Raw genomic sequence first — 20,187 nt, forward strand, 5'->3', positions numbered from 1 at the left:
TCACGAGAGTGAAGGGCGATAAAGATCGTCAACCTACAATTCCAGTCTGACACTGACTCGTTTATCCACCGTGAGAGTGGTGGCTGAGGTTTGGGCCACGTCTAACAGACACCACACAATTACAACGTTTCCACGACGACCACCACCAGTCTCCCTCCTGAAGTGCAAACACATACCTGTGGGGGTCTTTTGACACTGGAAGTATGTACACACATTCCCGCTTGGTGAAAGTGCTTTCTATCCAGGGTTTCTGGGACTGACAAGAGAAGAGAAGATGAATATTGTGAGTGAATGTGCCAATAAATCTGCAGCACGGAAACGGTTAAAAACGTAAATATGTTAAATATAAACAGCTGAGAAGCTGTACTGCATATGAGCTCAAAGTGTCAGCCAGTGACTGTAGATTTGAAAAGATAAATCCCATTGGATGTTACTTTTTTTTCCTCCCAAAAACAAGGATTTACATTTGAGGAATGTTTAATTTATTTTTCAGCCAGTGCAGTTTGGGAGGTCCTCAAGAGGATTAATAGGTCTAATCCCTCCCAGAATACGCAAGGAATCCATGAAAGCGCTTCAACTATTTCAAAGAGTCTGAAAACAACCTAAAATGCTAAAATAGGAACTGAAGAGGCTGTTTTGAAGTTTGTTTGGTGGAAGATTAAAATTTAGCGTGAGACCACATATGGATGCATTTTTTTAATTTGTCAAATCTGGTTCAGCAAATTGGACACACTTTAAATAAATTTCCAAGGATTGTGCAGAGTAAGAGGCTATAAATTCAAACCAGTTTCCACATCTACAGTATATATATATTGCGCGTCGTCCCGCACGCGGTCTGTCCTTCCGCCTGTCCCTTTTCAAAACGTACCTACTTCACCGCGCCGCTGCGCGCCGCCCAGGCAGTGGCTCACTACGATCGCGTGGGCATCTTAGCGAAAAAATGACTACCCACAAGCATTGCAATGAAATTGTTAGTTATTTAGTAGAGCTAAACATCTCTTTATTTTCGCGATAAGCAATGAAGATGAACAAAAAGTTGAACCAAGCAACAACACTTTTGTGGGCCGAAGGCCCACCTTACCAGCCTTCCGCAGGAATTAGCTGATGAGCCGCCCGGAGGGCGGTGAACCACCACCTTACCAGCCTTCCGCAGGAACTAGCTGATGAGCCGCCCGGAGGGCGGCGAACCAGCTAGTTTCGCTATAAATAAAATAAGTGTGTGTGTGTATAGGTAGGTAGGTAGGTAGGTAGGTAGGTAAATCAAAAATATTTGATGGTGAAAGCCTTAATCCACATCCAGTCTAAATGCGCATTTGCAAGCCTCACTCTGAGGTCCTGCTGGTTTAGTAAACTCTGTAGCTTCTAAAGAGAATAAGATCAGTCAATCACTTGATAGCATACCTGACTGTCTTCTTCATCTTCATTTCTGTATTCAAGGGCTTTGTAGAAAAACATCCCAATGCACCTTCAAGCATCTCCTGGACAAAGCCGCAACTTCCCCAATCTGCCTTTAGCAACCAATCACCACCATCAATATCACAATGAGGTCGTCCGCTTCACCAAGAGTATGAGCGCAATGTCCTGTGTTTAGCGCACCGATCTGGCCGAGAGCTAAATGCTGAGTGAACACCGAGATGTGGCCGCCTAACAATAATGCCACGGACAGTTAATGTGTAAGAAGCCTCTGTCGGGAGGCAGATGAATGTGTCTGAGAACAAGTAGATGTTAGACTAGAGTGAGAGAGGCCCAGATGAAGGTGGCGCAGGACAGGATTATAGGAAGGGCCGAGGCCTCAATGATAAACAACTATCTACCTACTGGAATACACCATCTACTGTGACCGCACGCACGCGTGCAAAGTCTCTTAAAGAGTCATCCTTTATTTGTTGATTTGTGTCAGGTAGGACTGCGCTAGAACCAAATATGCACCAATATACAAACTCTTTTATGCACCATGCAAGGCAGCACGGTGAGCAGATGGTCACCAATCTGCCTCAGAGTTCTGAGGTTCGGGGATCGATAATTCGATTGATGATTCTGCCCATTCTCTCTCATCAAACATAGTTGCAGGTAATTCAGTTGGAGCTGAAATCCGCCTTGCCCAGCGCAGTGTTAAAACCGGATTGAGCTGGGCTAACCTGTAACCATGGTACCTGAGAATGTCACCCAACAAAAGACTGGCGCTCTCTGGACGCCCTGTCAAAAACACACACATACACTTACTGATACTTTCTCACTCACTCACTCTTCCCGTCTGAATTTTTTTTTTAGGATCCTTTTTTGGTAGCCTGCGTGAAATATGACTCAGCACCCCCATAACTGTTTTAGTAAAACTGTATTCAGGAGGCAAATATTTCTAGTGCTCACGTGCTGTCTCCATGCACACAAATAAGTCGGCGAAGCCATCATTCCTCCAGCTCTCTTTGCATGACGAAAGATAATCTGATCCCCGCCCATTAGAAAGGAGGCTATCGAGTCAGCCGCTCAACATGAACACTGGCCAAAAATGTAGCCCTTAAAGGCAGACATGAGGCATGAGATGCAGTCGCTGTTGTTTCCTCACATTTTACCACTGCAGCACAACCTGTTATGGCTCGGGGGAGATTCCTTCCATTGTAATGCAGGGTAGTTACATGTCTTGTCTGTATTGTACCAGTACAGTAATTCTTGCAGTCAATAATCAATTTGTGTTACTGATTTGTCAAATAGCACTAACGGGTGGATTTACACGACTAGTTTGGTGTCCCATCAGGCCACTGCAATTAGTTTAAAAATTATAATAATAATAGTGGCTTCACATTAGGTAAGCAGCACGGGGGGGGGGGGGGGGATTTAGACAAATGGGAATAGTTTTAAGCTGTGGGGGGCGGGCCCTTTACGGCATTCAGAATGCGCTGCGTCATCTTGGTGTTGGCGTTTCTAGTCTTTTGAGTTGTCGTTACGGTACTACAATTTTTTTAAAATCATCTTTATAAGTTCACACCTTTTCAGATAAGAAAACCTTTATTTGTCTCAATTGAGAAATTCCCAATTTACAGAAGCTGTATGGGGCTAATGGAGATAGCAAGAATGACCAGTCAACCACTTGACTTTTCACCGTTGTCATAACTACAGTGGTACTGTGCAACCTTAAAAACGGGGAGGACACATCGACTTCATATAGCAAGACCAGAGCCGAATTCCGAATCCAAAACCTCAGAACCGCTGAGGCAGATGTGATGACCCCATGTGCAATGTGCTGCTGGGGTTAACATTAGTGAAATACATCTTTAAACATTTTTTAAAAAAGAGGAAAATTGATGGGGGAATGAATCAAACAAAGCCTTTGGACGGGTGGCATGCACTGAGTCGTGAGACTAAAGCGTGACAGCTCAATCACTTGTTCCCTGTGGCCATGGTTCAGCAGTGCACTGCGTGGTGTGGCACGCCATGCCTCGCTGCGATACCTTCAAGCAAGTGTGCATCCCGGCGATGCACAGCATGCGATGCCTTCTCTCTAGCTGGAGCTCACCATTGTGTGGGCCAATGAGAGGCAGAGTTCACCAGCGCCGGCCTTCTTTAAAGAGCAGTGGCAAACATTTAGTTAAACACAAGAGCCACTGCAAACGTAGACGATTATGCGCACGTGCCGTTGCCTTACACTTGTTGAACAAGCTCTCCACTATGAAGATTCAGTTGGCAGGCTATGCGAGAAAGCAGGAACTTCACTTCATTGCAGTGTGCTAATTGAAAAATGAACCAAGTGTGAGGCTGTGACAGAGTACGCTCTAAAGTCTGTTCAAGGCCAATGGAAAGAACTTTATCAGTCATCTTCAAAATAGTGTGTGTGGGGTGTAAATGTATTAGCGTGTGAGATAAGAGTGCTCAGAAACACACACACAGACACACACACACACACAGCAAGAATTTATCCAAGAGCGCAACAGTGTGATGCTGGATTAATTACTTGCATATCAGAGGTTGCTAAAGACGAAGCAGAGAGTAATGATGATTACAAAAAAAAGCAGCATATGACACGCAAACGTGGGACCCGGAGATCTGCAAGTCATCTATTGGAGGCATTTAACTTCAAAGAGGCAACTTGTTTACTCAACTCCGCAAGCAGCCAATCATGTTGTGCCCTGCTTAGACGGCCCCTCAAAACATAATTGATCATTACCAGGTCTGCCCCTCCATAAATGCAGATCACTCACGGTGTGTAGGGCCTGATTGTTGGTATGGGAGGTTGGAGGGAAAGGGGCAATTTAGCGTGAGAGCACGCATTGCGACATCATCAGTTGAGCGAACCACGCACTTCTGTATGCAACGCTCCAACGAGCACTTTACATGTCATTCGAAACTCTGTCCAGTGACCCTCATCCAGTTGCAGGGTAAGCCGGGGCATGTGACCGTCTCAGGCTTCCGCTGTGGAGAAATGATGGGTTTTCTTTTCTTGGCCATCATCATCTTTTGTCTTGACGCTCAATTTTCTGTGTGTTGTTTGTTATGTTAAACAAGAGAAAAGCCTAGTGCTGTTGTCATGTGACTGACAGAACTTGGAAACTGGGTAATTAACTCAATGGTTGATCTATGGCTCAGGGCCAAAAAAACAAGGTCACAACATCTCTCTTATAACACCGACATAAGAAAGCATAGAGAAGGCTGTAATTTGAGAATAACTAGAGTTGCCGTTATCAAAATTGGATCAAAATTGACTGTGCATTATGAAATTATAGTATTTTGTCCACTTGGGAGTCACCATCCTCACGATCTACTGTAGTATGTGACTTTGAATGTGTGCGGATTTACAATGTGAGGCAAGCAGGGAACTTACAAGCGATGGCAAGGTAGATAAAATGTGCTAACATCAATACATTCGCGTTTGTTGGTGATCGTAGACGTGCTGTTGTGGTACACGTTGCATTTTGTCTTGCTTGTTACGGGTGAACCGATCCCATACTTTGGACATTTTATTTTTTAAATCTTTTATGGAGTCTTAGCTCCTGGCTCGCCGCCATGGCGCCTACTTATTTCTAAAGAGAATGGTGCATTAACATTCGAATGAGAACCGTCAAAGCAGAGCTTTTGCCTCAAACTTTCCTGTTATGAAATGATACAATTTATTTTGTTAATTGTTGGAGCCGTACCGTTGTTAACTTATTTCTTACCATTGAGCGACACTAAGATGTTACAATTTCACAGCGACACCGACGATAAGGGTTACTTGAAACATAGCCGACACAGTTAATAAAGATTTACAGTTAGGAACCATCATTTGATGAATGATTAATTAATGAACAATTCAGCTCTTGATGTACTTCACCACCATAAGTTCTGCTGCTCCTTTTATGACATGACATTACGAGGTCACGAATTGCCTGCAACAAACTAGTTCACGCAGCGGTGTGAGTATACGTCATTAGAAAGCACGTTCATTTAAAACCTTTTCCTATTTTTTATTTAGTTGTTTTCTAATTATGGAAATAATAACGAGTTTGCATGATCCATTCAACTGCTATGTAGGCAATTTTAGAAGCGGTGACCGGCATCCTGAGGAGATTATTAAGATTGGGGAAAAAATGACATCAAAAAATTACATTGCCCATTACGTTAGCAAGATAACAAAATTGAGGTTACATCGTCTCCATAAGAATGAAGCTCCGATTTAAAACAAGGACCCACAGCATAATACAATACATCCTGATTTATATAGCGCTTTCACAACAGCTGCAGCTGTAACAAAGTGCTTAACAAAACAGTTAACATAAAGTAACCACTGACCACTTTTCCCTCATACACGTTGTTGTTAAAAGCAGTTTGAGATGAAAGAGGAGAGAATCAAAGTGTACTTTCACCAGTGGATCAGATACGTCATGATCAAAATGTGCACACGTCGGCTACAATGATACAATTTTAAAGCTAATGGCTGTTGTATTACAACTGCATTAACTTGTAGGTTGCCAAGTAAAACAAGTATCAATTTAACAGACAGCAAACCCTGCTAGAGGATGTGCAGGACATAAGAGCCAAGCACTGACATGAATAGAGAAAAACGGCGAGTAATTGAAGCACCCCTAAAAAAATCTTAACTGCCTATATCAAGATTTGAAAATATAACTACACAGAAAACTATCATTCAAAAACACTTATCTTTTCAATGTAATCTTGTAAAATTACCCTTAAAAAAGATATTTGATTTGGAAAACAAGTGTCTGGAAATGCAACTAAGAAACAGTTTACAAGCCCATTAAATGAGGCTCTTTTGTGTGCTTCAGTCAAGTGACAAGAAATGTTGGTGTTTTATTTCATGTTTCCATTATTTGTGAGTGGAAAATATGGGACCATATGCATATACACATTACATTGAGACTTAATTATGGTTAAAATGATGTGCTAAAACAAAAGCAACAAACAGGTATGACCCTAGTTTGGCAGATGTGTGCATGCCCAATGTTGCTCACCATGGACAAGGAAGTTGGTCCAAGGCAGGGAGTTTGTATGAATGCTGAGACGCATGGAAAATTAGTGGGAACATTTGTTTTAGTGCATGTACTGTACTGTACGACTGTCATTTCCCGTTAGCCAGGACTTTATTAGTGATATCTTGTGGAATCTTACGGGTTCAGAAAGAGCAGAGAAATGCAAATAGGTTAGTTTTTCTCTTGCAAATAGCAAAAGATACGCTCGCATTAAAACGAACAAACATTTTTTTGTGAATTATAAATGTACTGTAGTTCAATTTTATATAGGACTACAAGCAAGCTAGTATACAAACTGATAGTTCTTTGACCTGGACAATCCTAACTGATTGTTCAATCTATATAAAGGCATCATTCCCCCAAAATAAATGTAAAAGTTGAGAAAGAAAGAAAGAAACGACTAAGTTCAGCTCAACACATGAAAACTGCCCAGAGGGAAGAGTACAAGGCGGGAGCGCATGGCTCCAACGGCGGTCTCAGCACCTCACTATCTCCGTGACTGAACAAGCTGTCCAAACGAGTCAGGTGTCTCCCGATCCCAGTGACGACGACTGCTCAGTGGTCATGACAACTTGTTTATCGAACACAAGTGTGTCGTTACGAATGTCAATATTTGTGGTCGAAATTCCGGGTTGACATCGTTATTGATACCGCCGCGAACATCGGGGTTGCTACTGTAAGCTAGTTAGCATGGAACGTTATGAGCTAGCCACTTTGCGTGCTATGCGCCCCGTGTGGGGGAGCAAGCGTGGGGCTTTTCATGCTTTTCACTGCGTTAAAAGGCCACGGTGTGTTTGCCGGAGTGTCATTGCCAGCAAACACAAGCGATGTGCCTCTCGGGTCGAAGATGCAAACGTATGCACGGTTGGAAACTACAATCGCGATCTGGGTTGTTACGACGACCCACCGGCGCCAATTTGACAAGCCGACAAAAGCGCCTCAAAGGCGGGCTCCCAGATGAGGAGGGAGCGGCTACGTACCATTCTTGTCACCGTTGAGACTCAGAGGGAGCTGCGTCGTGGCTTGTAGCCATCTATCGGCGGTGCTCTGTGTTATTAGCTTCGGAGAGAAAGCCCGGTGGACGCTGGAGAGATCCGCTTCGGCTGCAGCTCCAACGGAAGGTTGCTTTTTCATAATTGTTCGACTCCAGACTGACTCGGCGTGACGGAGCGGCTGAGTCAGCCGGCCCAGCTCTCACTTGTCACATGGCCGGGGAGGAGCCTCTTACCACGTGTGCCTTTGTTTTACTCACATCAGACTGGTCACCCACAAGCGTGTTGGCGTTTTGTGGGAGAAAATACGTTACAATGTCGGCTACTTACACGGAAAAAATACAACTCTCTCTTTTATACTAAAATATAGAAGAAGTCAAATAAAATATTTTATTGGCAATATATTCTACGCGACCACACTCGTCTAAACAATGTATTCGGATTAAAATTGTGTTTGTGGCCTCTGAATTAAGCGTCAAAATCCATCCATTTTTAATCATCTCCGCGGGTGGCCATTTTGCCGCTTGTTGTCCAAATGAAAATGACATCATAGTTGTTCATGGCTCAGTTTGCGAACGCCACCTGACCAAACTCAGAAAACAGGTGAGCTGTGATTGGTCGTTACTTGAGCAACCGTGAAGTCATTTTCAGTCGACAGAAAGTGTCAAAATGGCCGCCTAATGCGGGGTGTGAAAATGGGTAGATTTCGCTGCTTAATTCAGATTCCACAACCATGTTATATTAATCCGAATGACATGTTAAGACTCATGAGATCGCATATAACACATTCTTGTAAAGAAACATTTTGACTTTCACTTTACATTCAACTAAAATCGTCGGTCCATTCCATTTTACTCAACTGCTTTTATATTCTTTAAATATGAAATTAATCAAGTAAATACTTATTTTAGTGATGTAGATCTAAAAAAAGTAATTTCCCTTGTGAATGAGTATCCATTTTGAGTGGGAAATCTTTCATGAAGACTTAACACTATTCTGAGCTAAACTTGACAATAGTTTTTTTTCTTATTTGTCTCTTTAATCCATATTTAATTTTACTTTTATTGAACTGCAAAATTATTTTAATAATAGATTAATTTGTCAATTGTTCTGTCAATCAACTGATGAACAATAAACACGTTTTAATTACCATCTCCATATTAAAAAACAGGACACCATTTTAAATTGACAGTGCAGAAAATACAAATTCTTTTGCTTGTTTGATCTATAACAGGTCAGAAAATAGGCAAAAATGATGACCACAGTTTACCCAGGTAAAACGATTATTGAAATTTTTATTTTGAGTCAATATTTTACATGCTTTCGTGAAGGGCAACAGAAATCTGAGAATTCTTACTGTTGAGAGACTGGCATTCCAATTTGCAGTTTTAAATTAAACACGGTCTAAACGATTAATAGATTATCAAAAATAAGTGATCAATTTGATAATTTATTGGTACAGTAGTTGAGTAATTAATTGTTGCACCTCTATGTTGCTCGTTTTCTTTTAAGTGTTTGTAGGGTGACTTATTTTTTTTACTTATATGAAAGTTAATGTAACTTAAAAAGCCGTTTGTAGAGTTAATTCGGGTTTCTTGACAGCATCTATTTCCATGACTTCTTATGGGGCGAAAATGTTTCACAAATACAAACACAAAGGAAAGTTGTTTCGGGTATATAGAAGATATTTACAGCAAAACACATGACAACATACGTGTTAATTTAATGTAAGGCAACAAACAAATCACATCGTAAAAACAACTAAAGCCTGGTTCACACTGCAAGATTTTAAAATTGTCGGCAGACCTGCGAAATCTGTGACCACCGACTCATATGGCGGAAAAAAAAATATCACAGGTATAACAGGTTTGAACGTGCAGCGTGTGGTGTGCAGCTACATGGCATAGCCAAAACATCACACACAAACCACATTCGTGTCAGATGGGGGAATCTCACTATACCTCTCACTATTAAACATAACACGAGAGTAAACAAACATGGTGGACAAAGAGGAAGCAGTGGCGATAGTTTGTGGATTGTTATTAGCAGGAAAAAAGCAACAAAAAGAAAAGGCATGGAAAAGTCCATGCCTTTGAATACACTACACATGGCAGGAATATCTGATGTGATTATCTATGGAGTCATTATGATAATAGGAGTGTCCTCACAATTGTTGGGAGGGGATGTTTGGGGTTAAAAAGGGGCTAATTATCCTTATCATGTGAACCAGGCCGAACACAGAAATCCAAAGTTATCAAAAAGGAACTTGTGGCTGTTTTTTTTCTTGGTTCTCCCAGCCTACACTCATAATTCTTGTAAAGTGCTTTCTATTATTATGTGTTCAATCATTTCCAAGGCAGGATGTGTAGGCAAAGATGTGAAAGATTTTTTTTTTTCTTCCTGAAATCATGACAGGCACTGAAAAAGCCTTTCCATTGCTACAAAAAACTCCCACACATAATGTGCTCTGCAAAGCAGTCAAAATTAATCCATATTGATCTAAGAATCTATTGATACATCACTGTCCCTTGCTTTGTCAATTTCATAGTAAAATATACAAATAAGATATTCCAACAGTTGACATGGAGGTCAGCACGGTTCTGCTTCTATTGGGTGGTCACTTCTTGCCTCTGTAAAGAGAATGGAGACATTAAAATCCATGTTGTTGTTTCTACGAAACAACGAGAGTGAGGGTGACAGACAACGCATCCATCAATCTATCAAACTCCATGCCGCAACAAGCCCACCCTGGTTAACTCATTCAGTACCAGCCAATTCTGGACCGAGTGAATGAGTTAATAGCATGCGGCAGCATGCGGATGACAACATGAATGTTAAACAGCATAGAGAGCGAAGGGGTGAGAGGGACAAAAGCCTGTGGGCCATTAACTAATACAGAAATGCGTGTAATATGCATTGTTCCATAGTTACCCTATCTCATAGTTTCAGAAATTTAGTTTGCTTCTCCGAGAACTTAAAAAAAAATGTACTAGGGGCACCAAAAGAGTACAGTCAATGGCGAGTTAGCATGTCTGCCTTAGAGTCAAGGGGTTTTTTTTTGTTTTGTTTTCACCCTGTGCTTGTGTGGGCTTCCTCCCACATCAACCGAATGTTTGAATATGAGTGTGAATGTTGGTCTGTCTGTCTGTGCCGTACCATTAGCTGGCAACTCGTGAAAGGCGTACCCAAAATTTACTGAGACAGGCTTCAGCTCACCCCTGACCCTTATGAGGACAAGCACAATAGAAATTAGATGGATGCATAGGGACACCTAGTGGTGAATTAACGACAGAAGCGCCCATAGTTAAAATTTTCTTGATCACTACACTGGAAAAAAACGAGTTAAAATGTTCAAAGAAACTGAAAGGGGTTTAAAAGAAGCTCGCATGACACAAAAGAAGAGCTGTTGGGTGGGATAAGGAGGAGCACACCTGGCAACAAAGGTTCTTGTGAGGATTCCAACACCTGATGAAGACAAAGTCAGGTCACAATGTGATCTCCTACCAGCAAAAACATAAACCTACAACTTGACACTCTTGCTTTCACACTCGTATGTTACACAGGCAATTTCTCATGCCCACATTCTCTCGAAGTCACCCTCACAAACACGCAGAGCCCATCGCACAGTCTCTCAAGCTCTCATAAAAACCACACATGGATTTTTCAAATCTTAACTTGTATTTATTTATTTACGTGGCAGACTCCCCACATGAAGAAAATTAGTCATTTAACAGTTTTGGTCATGTGCTTTGCTTCAATAATCTCAAAACAGAAAACGTCACATAAATATTTTGTTTCACCATTAATCTTAATTCACAAACAGGAAGTCGAGTCGTCACTTTTCGGATGCGCGCCCATGGTTGCCATGGGAGGCGGGAGCCTTGCAAGATGACAGTGTCAGAAAAACAAACCAAAAATAAAAGACTTACTTTGGAAAATAATTCCTGCCAGTTCTGTGGTTTTGTATGTTTTTTTTCACTGGGAGGGATTCATAGTCAGTCAATCAGTACGCGTGTTGCTCAGGCCACGCTGCATGTCAGCGACAACCACACACAGCTAAATAAAGGTTATTGTTGTTTTTAAAAACACGCACACGCACGTGGTGAAATTAAAAACAATGTGGGACAACAATATGTGTGCACACCACCTCATAGAATTCACACATTGTCCAATCTCTCGCTGACTCCCACACACACGCACACACACTAAACTGCTAGCAACAAATTGTGACTACAGAGAGTGAAAGCACTCACAATCATTGTCAACATTGAAAAATGAAGTTATGTGCATTATCACTCTGCTCACCTCATAGGAAGTCCCGTTCCAGAACTGCCTGATTTCTCCCCTGCAGGCCGCCACTGTCGCAGAGGTTATCAGGGTGAAGGGCACCAGGTAGAGCAAAGCTGGTTGGCCCATCCTCGACAGCAACATCACAGCAAACGTTGTTATCATTCCCAGCAGATAGGCTACACATCAAATGGGAGAGCAAGATAAAAACAAAGACGAAAATTAGGGCGACACCTTCCAGTGAGCTGAGATACTCAATCGTGTTACATAACAGTGTTGAGAGGGTGAATGTCATGAAGGCTTGAAACACGCAGGTCATTTTGGAGGTACCTATACAGCAGCTGAAGAAGTAGATCTTCTTGGTGCTGTTGATCCAAACATCAAACCTGCTGCAATAAGCCACCAAAAGGCCTGATGAATCAAAAGACATCATTAAATATCAGCATGCGCATCTAATTATGAGTAGAAATGGAAGTGGGCACACTCACCTGGCACAATGATATCTCCGTAACCCAAAATGGAAAACTGCATCCCACACAAGTTCTGAGCCCGGGCTGAGAACCACGGGACACGCATCACGACAGGAAGCTGTAATGTAATTCTTTATATTATTTAATGTACAGAGGACGTTAATTTACTCTACAAAATTGCTTCCTTAAGCTGTCCTAAAGATGGATGCAGTTTTGCTAATGGATGACTTAATTATCATTCTAACATATTGAAAAGAAAAAAAACAGGACAAAGTGGCCTAAACTACATCCAGTAATTCATCTTTTGTCAAAATTGAAGTTAAAGTTGCGCAACACAGTTTTTACCATGTGTTGTAAGGTATAATATGAGGGTTCAGACACCGAGGGTTACTTGCAACTCTTAAAAAAATGTGTGAAATGTTGACCTGTGCTATTTTTGCTAGATTTTTAACTGTTTGAGCAATCTTTTTTTTTCTAAAACATTACGGATGTATCAAGATACTGTACTTGTCACCGTGGTAATAAACCACATATTCAACAGTCATCCAAGTAACAATGTTAGTAAGATAACATTAATTCCACTGTAAATAAGCCACGTAGTACAAAGGTGAAATTAACCTAGTGGGCATCGCCGGAGAGAAAGGTCCGTGTTACAATGATAACACGACATGGAGCTTGCCGCATAAATGGCTGTTGGTAGTATTGTTATTCATGTATGAGGCACAAAATGCTTATTTTAACTTGCAAACTGAGATGCAAAACTGCTTTTCTGGAGTCTTGGTTAGTGTTCAGGAGTGGTTGCCCACCCATCAAGTCGAAAGCGTGTCTGTGAGTGAGCACCATTCATTAGCAGTCTGATACAGAGATGTGAATGACCCGATACAAATGGTGACATGACCTCCAGATTAGATGTTCAACTAATCTGGAGGTCATGTCGCATGTCTCATGTCACCATTTCCATGAGACACCCCCCCTGCCCAAAGTCACATTCTATACCATAAAATCTGATTAATGTATGTTGGGATAACTTACTAGTATTGTGAAATTTAGTGATGAGTAGTGTTTGAAACATAGGACCACTATTTGTTATTTATTATTTATAAGGGAGGCATTTGTGTTGAGGGTCTTTAACTGAGGCATCGGATTGGAGGGAAAAGGAAACAAAAACACATCATCCACAATCAACTGCACATATGCTTCATGAAGAGATTCCAAAAATGGTTAGTCTTACTGTCTCAGTGGGAGTCTCTGGTTCAGCCGGCACCTCCACAACGTTACCTCGTCTCTGTGACAGAGCCCCGCCAACCCCAGTGCACAGTTAAGTCCACAACAGGCAGTGCAGATGTTGATCAAGCCACACTTTGACACCAAGATTAGGTTGAAGCTTGTGAGAGGTTAGCTAACTATCGCACGCTGCTCTTTTGTACACGATGGCTCCGCCTCACAGCTTCATGGTCAGTCACTGTGAGGGCCACAGTGGCTTGTTTTGCAAACTATATACACAGCGAGAAATTTATGATTATTATTTATTTTATGTCTATTTCCATGAGAAATACAAGTTCAAGTAAATGCTCCTAAATCGCAAATTTGAGTCCCGTCTCTTCCTACCTGCGCACTGACCGGCACACCATTGTGTTTACAGTTAGCCCCTACCACAAACTAGCCCACATTATGGCCTCGCTAACAGGAAACGTTAGTCAGTGGACTCTTTATTGACAACAAAACACAGCGACTGTGTGACCATAGCAGATACCTAAACAAAAAAATACCAATAAGTCATGAAGCACAAACACACTTTTGTATCGCTTGCTAATCTCTCCTCTCCCTCTGGTAATAAAGAATATCCATACTGTATTTTAGGAACCATGAGTTGCACCATATTATTAGACGCAATATCAATGAAAGGGTCAATTTTAAAACATTTACATACATAGGGTTATGAGGTACGATATCTTTGTGAAGCATTGCATGTTAAATACTGTAGTTTCTTCTTATTGTACCGTATATTTATTTGACACATGTAGTGCTTTTATGCTCGGTTCAGACTGGACATGTTTTCCCCCCCTAATCACTGGTATTATCCATTCAAACTATTTTCTATGGGAAAGCGTGTTTTCAAAATGGAGGAGTAGCAGTAGCCTGGAACATACAAGAAGAAAAGTTCTACTGAACTCAAATCATGTGGGGTAGCAGCAACTAATGTGAAAGAATTAATGTGGCAAAAGAAAAGAAATGAGTGGGGAGCCGCTCAGCTAAATTTTGCCCTAAATAAGCAAGTAAAAAAATTACATGGAGGCTTTACCTTCTCCTCTGATGCGCCCGGACCCAAAGCCACCTGCACCATTATGCTAACGCCATCCTGTGAAAAGATGCCATCTTATGATTATGTTTCCCTCCCAAATTTGCATAATATACATGGACATGTGATACCTTGGTGAAGAAAGGTGTGATAAAAACAAAGAAGACGTCATAAACAAGCAGAAGGGTCAGGAGAATCACGCAGATCTGTCAGTGCAAAAAAAAAAAAACATTAAAAAAAGCCACGCATAATAAAATCTGGGTTAGTTTAGTCCTGCTCAAGATTAACAAAGGGTCAAAGGTGATGAAAACAACATCCTTGGCAGACATAGTAGAGAATAACAGGAGTGATAATGTTGTGGCTCTGAGGTACAGCGTTTCCCCATAGATTCACCTATTCAGGGATTAAAACATATCCATTTGTTGTTTTATGCTCATACGAATACGCTGTCTAATATGAAATCTATTTGCTTTGGTTTCATCTACGTGCGAAAAACATTCTACCTTGAAACTGGAGAGCGACATGGTCCTTATGAAGTAGAGGCAGAAAGCAACGCCCAGAAGGTCCTGCAAGATCCAGATCCACCTTCAAAAAACACAACATGCTCTTAACACTCATTAAGAGTTTTTAAAATTGGTACAGTAGAATCTCTGAATTTGAATGGCTCTTTAATATTGTACAGTGTACACAGCTCCTTTGAGACTGTCGTAAATCGTGTGTGCCTTATGGTACTTCTGCAACGGTGTTTTGTTTTTTACTATGGCCGTGTTGTAATGCATTTACTGGAACACACTACGACAAAAAGTCAGTCAGTCAGTCTGTCTGTCTGCCCAGTACAACTTGAGCATTGCAATTTATAATTATCCATTTGAGACAAATTAAGTATACTACACTGATGCTGACGTACGGCGATGGAATGGCAGTTGGAAAAAGTACTTTTGAATTTAATTTATAGGGATTGCGGGGATGGAAGTGATACTGTCAAATTAGCCAGGGGCAATTGAACAGTCTGAAAGCAGAGGGCTGAGAATCACTTGCGATGAAAAGAGTCTCCAAAAGTCTTACGAAGTCTCCAACAACACCAAGTCACTTGTTGCAAGTCACTTTAAAAAAAAACTCGAGGGAGGAGTTGTAAAAGTGGCAAAATGTAACAAGAAAGTCATTAAGTTGCAACCCTGACTCGCCGTTCGCTTGGTTGCATACTAAGTACCTGTCTTCATTCCTGTAGACAGCCCAGACCACAGAGATGCTTATGCACACAGAGGCCAAAATGAGGGATCTCAATGAAAAGTTGGCATTGAAAACGGTGAAGCTGAAAAGGAAAACAATGATTAAACAAAGGAAGCCTTCCATGACCATTTCACTTGTGCCACTCGGGGCTAGAAATGTCAGATATAAAGATGCAAATACTTTCCGTGGGCGCAGCCCAATTTCTCCAACACCGCATCGATGCAACTGAAGAGTGCGGTGGCAGACGCAATGCAGAATATGGCGATCATGACATAAACTGGGGCAAAGCAAAAAGTGCGTCAAAATAATTGCAATGTTTTGATTGAAAATTGTTCCTTTCATATCCCACCTACTTAGAATATTGTAGAAGTAATACATGAGGAAGAGCATGCCAGACATGAGGCAGACGAAGATAAACACTTTGAAAGGAGAGTAGAGGGCAATGTCTCCGCTCTCTGCTTTGTTGTCTCTGTTTGCTCCTTCTGCACCCGAATTCAAACGCTCTCTGCCACAAACACATTATTATTATATTTACAATAATAATAAAGTATTTTGTTACACTTAAAACTACATTTTTCAATATATTGTAAACTGATAATTTATGTTACAAATTATAAACAGAATCCTGAACTTATAGAAAAAAATATTCCCATTAAATCAAAGGTCCCTAACCACTGATTTGCCGATTCGCGAAGAGGGGAAAAAAAATTCAGCTCATCTTGCACTGAACTCTGACCTCTCACAGGCTCCGCTCCAGTAGCCGCCTAAGGCAACGGTAACAATGGAGATCAGCAGCATGACGCCGATGCTGCCGTCGATCCAAGAGGAGAGCGGCGCATAAAGCCTTGCCTGCATCTCATCACCGAAAACCTGATTGAAACGTGACATCATTTAGCGAGGGTCAAATTTTTTGCTGCTCAGTGACAACAGAAAAAAATTAAAATAAAACTTGAAGGCTGAAAAACGTCTGAGGAAAGGGGGGACTGACCCGTTGAGCTTCCATGAAGTCCCTGTACCTCATGAGGGCCAGAGGAATTTGGACCTTTGAGTACTCTGAGCCATTGGCCGATGGAGGGATCTGAAAAGGTAAATTGATCAGATGACATTCAATACAGCTGCTACTTTCTTGTGTCAACTCCATTTCATGTACGCTACATTGACTAAACATGTACACGCTGATGCTGTGAACCTCTCTGATATACTGCAGAATGACTTCTGCATCTTGTTGGATTTGTATGCTGACGTACATACAGAAATATTCCAAAATGGAATTTCCCAAAGTAGCAAGATTACGAGTTCATCAAGATGTTGGGGAAAATATGCCTGAAAGTTCACATCACATCACATCACCTTTCTGTAGATTTTGGATTTTTTTTTTTAAGGGTGGGGCTTGGGGGGTGGGGCAATCCTCCTCTTTGTTGTTCATTGCGCTGAGATCGAAGGCTTGTACAATACTTATCGTGCTTTGGCACCCTCATGTGGAAGATTGATGCCAAGGAACAATGTTGAAGTGATTGAGGAGATTCATGGAGTACTTTGCTGCTTTTTTTTTTTGCGGCATTAATAGAAAGACAATTATAAACCTTCAGAGATGGGCTCTAAAAACAAACAAATTACCATTGTTATGTTGGATGCAATGAGCAATGTTGTGGCACCGAGGGACTGAGCAACCAGAGCCTTTTGACTGAAAGTACAGTCCCCCCTCATCACCACCACCGCGTTCCCCTTCACCACGTCTGGACTGACACCCGAGGGATCACACAGCATTGTGGATGTCAAGTTCACTACTGGGTATGGCACCTAAAATGACACAAGACAAAAAGATGACATCATCACCTCACCTGCACAATCTAATAAGATAACATGGGAGAATTCTGAAAGAAAATATTAGCTTGGCATCACAGAATGGTACACAAACGATATTTAATGTTGCTCTTGTAGTTTTTTTTAACCACACTGCATCATACTGGCGTGTATAATTTTGCTCTCCTAATGAAGCAGAACCAATAAGAGCATTTAAGAAATGACATTCATCCATCAATCCATTTTCTATCTTGGTTGTCCTCTTTGGGGCCAGGGCTAAAATGGAGCCTAGACTAGTCCAAAGTGTTACAGGCCAAAATGTTCTTTTTCCCATCTCTTTTGTGTATCACTGAGATGAACATTAAATATGAGGTGTGCTCCAAATAAAACATATTTATTATTATTTGAGTAAGGATACTTTTTAAAGGTGACAAGCTTACAGTAGCATCAAGGCGTTCCGGGAGGGGGGTCCATGAGTGATTGTAAAGGATGCAAAATTCCTGTTCTTTGCTTGCGCTTGAAATGTGCAGGATAGCCTCTTGGCAGTTTATCTGTGGGAGGGAGCAGAATGAGTATCCGTTTCACACAAAAATTACAATTCAAAGTACGTTATGAACAGTTCAATTGCATTTCATCCAAATAATAACTTGTTAGACGTTGTTGTGGCCATGTGTAACAATATTGTGGCAACCACCAAAAGTTGTAATTCTGTGTCATTCCTTGAGTGAAAGAGCGAATTGACATAGCAAACACCACCAGCACAATAACTTTTCAGGAATAAAACCTATGAGTCATTTCTGATCAACACTTGGGCCTACTACTCTGCGATATTTTAACATTGGTCATGATGGTCGTACTTGGAGAACCAAATGTTGTTTGAGGGTGTACAATTTGTACTTGCTGTAAAAATCTACGAAACACTGCTTTTGATCAGTCAGGTCAAGAGCTCCACATCATTTTAGGCCCGTGAAAGCTTGGACAAAACTTTTTTTATTTCAAAACCTAGTTCCATTAGTCTTATCATAAAAAAAAGATCATGGTAAAATGCAGCTGCAATTATGTAATGATAGGACCAAGATCTATAGATTATATTGATGATAATTCTGTTGCTGATTTGTTTTAAATATCTTTAAATTTACAGTACCTGTTTTCACAAGACATGCAGTATTCTTTCCTTGAACTAAACCCAAAACTTAGAAACAATGTGCAGTGAGATGAAAAAGTATGTGTCCCTTCTAAATGGTTTTTTTTTTTTGCAGTTTTAAGATCACTGAACACATTTAAAGGTCAGACAAAGATAACTAATCTAAACATAAAACAGGATTTAAATGGAGATTTAATTTATTTTAAGGAGGGGAAAAAACTATTCAATGCTACCTGAGTCTGCGTGGAAAAAAATATGTCCCTCTTGTTAAAACCATAATTTTGTTGCTAATCACTTTTTCCAGTTCAGTTTCACTGGCCACACCAAGCCTGCTAACATTCATACCTGTTCAATTACAAAATCACCTAAATAAAACCTGTCTGACAAATAAGGTCAGTCAAAATATTTTTGTTAAAAGCTGCAACGAAATACCACAAGCCAAAAGATTCAATAACAGATGAGAAATACAGTAATTGACAATCAATAGCCTGCAAATGTTTACAAAGTAATTAATTATGCTTTCAGGACTCCCAATAAATCATAGCGAGTGGCTCTCTGGGGTGAAATTGGGGGAGTGATGTATGCCACCCTTAATTTGGGGCGTGCTTTCATAATTTTCAACCCTTGCGATTATGCCTATATGTGATTTGACAACCTTTGTGCAACCATAAGTACGATGTGCACCGTGATGAAAACAAGTTTGATACTCTTGCGTTCGATTGAATGCAGACGTATGGTTCCGTTTACTGAGAAGCCTTTTTGCCAACGAGTCATGAAACAGACTAAAGTTTAATTGTCGACATGAATAAAGTGACACCCCCCCCCCCACACACACACAAAGAAAAACAATTTTCCCCCAAAATATATTTTACAATTATAAAAATCTCATTGTATTCACACATGCGCAATGAGGGTCAAGTAAAGAGAAAACAAATCTTGTCATTAGTCTTTCTTCCCCTGCTTGACAATAAAGCATATATAACACAGTTTTAATTAATGTACAGTATGTACTTAACATAAATATCATAATGTGGGCCGTTTATCGCGTCTTCTGTAACGTTCCATTTACAACGCCTTCAATCACCGCCCGACTTTGATTTGACATAATTATGGAAGTGGTCATCAAATCCATTCGGCCCCGCTTTTTTGTTCCCTCTCCCACACATACCTGCGAGGTCAGAAAGGTAACCGTCATGAAAACAAATATGACTGCTGTATTCATCTCTTCGACTGTAGAGTCCTCACATTGACAACTTTGTGAGGCTAGCGTCGTTCCTTCGTATCGACGTTCGTTACGTTTCGCAGTCGCGAGCTATATGGCTACTTCCGCTATCGGTCGGATGGCACGTGACTCGTCTGGCCAATTATTTGCCTGTCAGGACAACAACTACACAAGTAGCGCCCACAAGGACCATCGTGAAGAGTTGATGTTTTTTCCAACGAATTCCGAATGCGATAAATCAGAATTGACTGTCCTGTTGTGCACTTTCTAACAGTGCTTCCA

The 20,187-nt window shown here is 41.0% G+C and overlaps 2 protein-coding genes across 9 annotated transcripts in view; both read right to left on the reverse strand.

Annotated features, from left to right (window-relative positions):
* trpm7 (transient receptor potential cation channel, subfamily M, member 7) overlaps positions 1-7,952 on the reverse strand; it is a 40,054-nt gene extending 32,102 nt beyond the window's left edge. For 2 of the 6 annotated variants that reach the window (XM_052062826.1, XM_052062825.1), the window contains exons 1-2: positions 1,402-1,676; positions 177-256 (exon numbers count right to left, since the gene is read on the reverse strand). In XM_052062826.1, coding sequence (XP_051918786.1) covers positions 177-256; positions 1,402-1,455 — 134 coding nt within the window. In that variant the 5' untranslated portion in view covers positions 1,456-1,676. Of the gene's footprint in view, positions 1-176; positions 257-1,401; positions 1,825-7,438 lie in introns of those variants that run through there. The other 4 variants (XM_052062829.1, XM_052062827.1, XM_052062828.1 and 1 more) reach the window with 4 other exon arrangements.
* A 1,201-nt stretch (positions 7,953-9,153) lies between these two features.
* zgc:123258 (uncharacterized protein LOC641502 homolog) lies at positions 9,154-20,033 on the reverse strand. 3 transcript variants are annotated; one of them, XM_052062881.1, is made up of 17 exons: positions 19,852-20,033; positions 17,980-18,090; positions 17,354-17,536; positions 16,725-16,814; positions 16,473-16,606; positions 16,090-16,241; positions 15,917-16,013; positions 15,717-15,818; positions 15,010-15,091; positions 14,638-14,712; positions 14,510-14,566; positions 13,439-13,492; positions 12,226-12,325; positions 12,068-12,148; positions 11,756-11,916; positions 10,882-10,915; positions 9,154-10,080 (listed from the first exon to the last, which is right to left on the reverse strand). In XM_052062881.1, exons 1-17 carry the CDS (start codon positions 19,903-19,905, stop codon positions 10,040-10,042), a joined length of 1,608 nt encoding a protein of 535 aa, XP_051918841.1. In that variant the 5' UTR covers positions 19,906-20,033; the 3' UTR covers positions 9,154-10,039. The 3 variants fall into 3 exon arrangements, with proteins under 3 accessions (XP_051918841.1, XP_051918843.1, XP_051918842.1); XM_052062883.1 differs by lacking the exon at positions 13,439-13,492; XM_052062882.1 differs by lacking the exon at positions 10,882-10,915.
* Between the last annotated feature and the right edge of the window lie 154 nt (positions 20,034-20,187).

This window comes from Hippocampus zosterae, chromosome 4, assembly GCF_025434085.1.
Source record: "Hippocampus zosterae strain Florida chromosome 4, ASM2543408v3, whole genome shotgun sequence".
Classification (NCBI taxonomy): domain Eukaryota; kingdom Metazoa; phylum Chordata; class Actinopteri; order Syngnathiformes; family Syngnathidae; genus Hippocampus; species Hippocampus zosterae.